Raw genomic sequence first — 2,456 nt, forward strand, 5'->3', positions numbered from 1 at the left:
CCTCATTCAGCGTATTCCTTCAGACGGTCTCCTCGGTCCTTTCCCTAACTCGACGGAGTCGAGTTCTTTTCAGAGGAGGAGAGTTGGTGCAGATACGGCTGTCCTTTCTTGGTTGGACCAGCGTGACCGGCTTTGGAAGCCAAGAGCCAAGAAGAACCGGTCCAGCCCAGGGTTTTGGTCCAACAAGGGTTGGAAATAAAATTAGTAGTTTACTTAGTATTTTATTTCATGCTTTTATTTTCCAGACTTGAACGTAGGAGTAAGATTTACTTCCTTGCTTTGGTTTCCTTTTTATAGTTGTTTCCTAGTTTAGGCTAGTTTCCATTTCAGTTAAGTTTCTAATTTTATGTTCCTATTTTCCTATATATTGGTTGTAATCGATTGAAGATTTAGAGAGTGATTTGATTATTGAATGAATGTGTTGAGTGTGATTCTCCGTTTTTCCCCCTCTCTACCCTGATTTCCCCTCCCTTCCCTAAGGGTTCTCCATCAGAGTCCCAAACTGAAATAGGAAACTAATCCAGAAGAAAAGAACAAATGAAAGGAAAGTATTAAAACTAAGTAACTGCTAACTAATACTTCCTATTTCAGACTTGCTTGCTACCTAAGAAGTAAAATAGAAATAAAGTCTTCTCCTTTGCTGAAATGGATTCTTGCAGCCCAAGCATTCACTAAAAGACAAATACAACTGTGCTTATTGAAATCAATAGAAAAAACTGGAGACTTCTAGAAGGCTGCAAATACTTCAATTGATGGCCGCTGGATAGGCTTCATAATAGACAAAATAACTGACCCAAGGGCTGCTGGAACTGGATCAAAAAATGCTAAATGACTGCTAGTCTGATGGAACAAAAATAGACAACTGTGCCTTTGTCTTAGCAGCTTGATCTACATCATTCAAAGGGTAGCATCATCTCATGACATCTCAACATACCCATGCATTGAAGATCACCACTACTAATCAACTTGAAACATCAGACATTGCATTTCAGATGCAAAAAAGAAGCAAGTAAACGATGCTGGCAGTCCACAAGGAAGTGATTGTGCTCTAACAACTCCTTTCTTCAATGACCGAGACCATGAAGCGAGTGAAGAGGACTCTTAGACGATTCACATGAGCCATCCCCAGCCCCAACTAGTGTCGGAAATGAGAGAGAAAATCGAAAATAGGGCTGGTGGTAACCTTGGAAATCCCGTCCTAGTCGATTTGAGCTTCAAAAATCTCACACTTTCACATGAGATCTTCTTTTGATGCTCTTGTAGCCTCCATCCAAGACCTATCTCATGTTCTCTTCAATCTATTCACATGGTAGCCTCTCCTTGGAACCCTTTTGTACCCACCACCCTAGGGTTACAAAGAGAGGAAATGAAGATAAAGAACTTGTGATATGACTCTTAAACCAAAACCATGGGCTCTGAAACCAAATTGGAAACTAAAGGTTGCAAGAGACAGAGAATGAAGAAGAAGAAGAGAAAGAGTTGGCAGTAGAAACATGTGGGTGGGAATTGGCTTCTCTCCCCCTATATTGATTCACTTAGCCAATAATAAAAGGAAAATTACGTACCTACCCCTCATACTAACATAAGGTAGCTAAGAGAGGCAGAAAGGTAAACACTAATACAACATAATATATCCCAGTACCCAAAGTACCCCTATTACATGAACTCCACTTCTTCCCATAACTTGCATGATTTTCATGGACATGCATAATGTGATGAAAGGTTTTCGGTGGTAGCTGCAGGTCTAACACAGGGTAGTGGTATGTTCTAACATATTTGTGCAGCTGCCTAAAAAAAATTCCTGGTTTCCTTATGTAGATCTGAATCACTTCCTTTCTATTGATAGTGTTATGCTTTTAGGTTTTTGACCGGAAGACAAAGAGGCTGGTGGAAGAATTAATTGATGGAAAGATTGTTCTCTCGATGAGGGCCATATATCAATCAAAAATAGGGCTCAGTATTATTGACACAGGTATGGGAGTCTTTGGTTATTGAATACTTGTCATTTCAATTCCAAAACTTAATCAAGCGTGGCATGAGTATATACATATAAACACACATATACACAGCTTGGAGTACCGAAGTTTTTCAATTTTCAAGTCCCTGCTCAATGGCAGATCAGCTATGCCATTCTGCTGCTGTGTTGGACATTTCAACCGTGGTTCAATCCTATCCTTATGAGGTAGGATGGAATTTCACTTTTCTAAACCTTGTGAATAAGTAATTATTTTTTGTTTTAAATACAGTTTCTGGTAACAATTTACTGATAAAAGGGCTTAAAAAGAGAAGGGAGGGAAAAAAACAAAAGAAGAACAAGGTTGCTACTCAGGCTGGTCTGGAATTGCAATCCTCGGGGGCGATAACCTGCAAATCACACCTTCTCAGAACCTTACATTCTTAAACAACGTTGATGGTTTCTTTCTTTTTTCTTTTTCCTTGGGTTGGGGGGGGGGGGG

General features: G+C 39.8%; 1 protein-coding gene across 2 annotated transcripts in view; it reads left to right on the top strand.

The window, feature by feature from the left end:
* LOC122066609 (phosphatidylserine decarboxylase proenzyme 3-like) overlaps nucleotides 1-2,456 on the top strand; it is a 35,949-nt gene that overhangs the window by 22,037 nt on the left and 11,456 nt on the right. For both annotated transcript variants that reach the window (XM_042630442.1, XM_042630448.1), the window contains exon 12: nucleotides 1,861-1,972. In XM_042630442.1, the coding sequence (XP_042486376.1) occupies nucleotides 1,861-1,972 (112 nt within the window). The remainder of the gene's footprint in view (nucleotides 1-1,860; nucleotides 1,973-2,456) is intronic.

This window comes from Macadamia integrifolia, chromosome 2 (genome assembly GCF_013358625.1).
Source record: "Macadamia integrifolia cultivar HAES 741 chromosome 2, SCU_Mint_v3, whole genome shotgun sequence".
NCBI lineage: Eukaryota > Viridiplantae > Streptophyta > Magnoliopsida > Proteales > Proteaceae > Macadamia > Macadamia integrifolia.